The 1,564-nt window shown below is 49.4% G+C and overlaps 1 protein-coding gene across 1 annotated transcript in view; it reads right to left on the minus strand.

Annotated features, from left to right (window-relative positions):
• The window catches only part of LOC118478465 (low-density lipoprotein receptor-related protein 8-like), a 69,686-nt gene extending 68,167 nt beyond the window's left edge, over positions 1-1,519 (minus strand). Inside the window, exon 1 of the mRNA XM_035972110.1 lies at positions 1,404-1,519. Within this exon, the coding sequence (XP_035828003.1) occupies positions 1,404-1,519 (116 nt within the window). The remainder of the gene's footprint in view (positions 1-1,403) is intronic.
• Between the last annotated feature and the right edge of the window lie 45 nt (positions 1,520-1,564).

Raw genomic sequence — 1,564 nt, forward strand, 5'->3', positions numbered from 1 at the left:
AAGGGTGACGTCATATGATATAGCCTCCCGCACACAGAGGAATGACGTAATGATCTGCTTATCGATCGTGGCTATATGTCCCACAAAGAAATGACGAACTTCTGAGCTGATCGATCTTGGCTATATGTCTGAGCTGATTGATCGTGACTATAAAGAAAGGACATATTATGAGCTGATCGATCTTGGCTATATGTCTGAGCTGATCGATCTTGGGTATATGTCTGAGCTGATTGATCGTGACTATAAAGAAAGGACATAATTATGAGCCGGTCGATTTTGGCTATATGTCTGAGCTGATCGATCTTGGCTATATGTCTGAGCTGATCGGTCGTGACTATATATGTCTGAGCTGATCGGTCGTGACTATATGTCTGAGCTGATCGGTCGTGACTATATGTCTGAGCTGATCGGTCGTGACTATAAAGAAAGGACATAATTATGAGCTGATCGATCTTGGCTATATGTCTGAGCTGATCGATCTTGGCTATATGTCTGAGCTGATCGGTCGTGACTATATATGTCTGAGCTGATCGGTCGTGACTATATGTCTGAGCTGATCGGTCGTGACTATATGTCTGAGCTGATCGGTCGTGACTATAAAGAAAGGACATAATTATGAGCTGATCGATCTTGGCTATATGTCTGAGCTGATCGATCTTGGCTATATGTCTGAGCTGATCGGTCGTGACTATATGTCTGAGCTGATCGATCGTGACTATATGTCTGAGCTGATCGGTCGTGACTATAAAAAAGGGACATAATTCTGAGCTGATCGTTCGTGGCTGTATGTCCCACACGAAGAAAGGACATAATTCTGAGCTGATCGGTTGTGGCTGTATGTCCTACAAAGAAATGATGAAATTCTGATCAGACGTAACTATACGTCCCACACAAAGAAAGGACATAATTCTGAACTAAAAACTGTCCCACACATAGAAATGTCGGAATTCTGAGCTGATTGTGGATGTATGTCCCACACATAGAGAGGACATAATTCTGAGCTGATCGTTCGTGGCTGTATGTCCCACACATAGAAATGACGAAATACTGAGCTGATCGTGGATGTATTTTAGCACAGGTTTTCCTCATGAGGTGGGGAGGTCAAGGCAGGTTCAGTGACAACAGACGCGTCTCAGAAACCACGCCCCCGGCATCACCTGACGTCACCCAGACAGGTGAGAAGCCCCGCCCACAACGCCAGCCCCGCCCACAGCGCAAGTCCCGCCCACAGAACAAGCCCCGCCCACACGAGCTGGGAACCGGATGCAGCCTCTGCCACTACCGTCACCACCCCTGCCGTTACTACAGCTGCTGCGAATAGCGTCCAGGAGCGAGTGGGTCCGGTGGTGGTGGTGGTGGTTGTGGTGGTGGTTGTGGTGGTGGCGAGGAGGGGAAAGAAGAACGAAGGGGCCGCAGTCGGGCTGGCCGCGCTCGGGTAGAGGCATCGGTCGTAGATGAAGCCGTCCGCCGGCCGGCACACGTGATACTCGTCACAGCAGTCCGAGTCCTTGATGCACATCTTCCAGTAGGGGGAGCAGCAGTTGTAGTGAGGGCCGCACGTCAG

The sequence above is a fragment of the Aplysia californica genome, unplaced genomic scaffold (genome assembly GCF_000002075.1).
Source record: "Aplysia californica isolate F4 #8 unplaced genomic scaffold, AplCal3.0 scaffold00580, whole genome shotgun sequence".
In the NCBI taxonomy this organism is placed as follows: Eukaryota; Metazoa; Mollusca; class Gastropoda; order Aplysiida; family Aplysiidae; genus Aplysia; species Aplysia californica.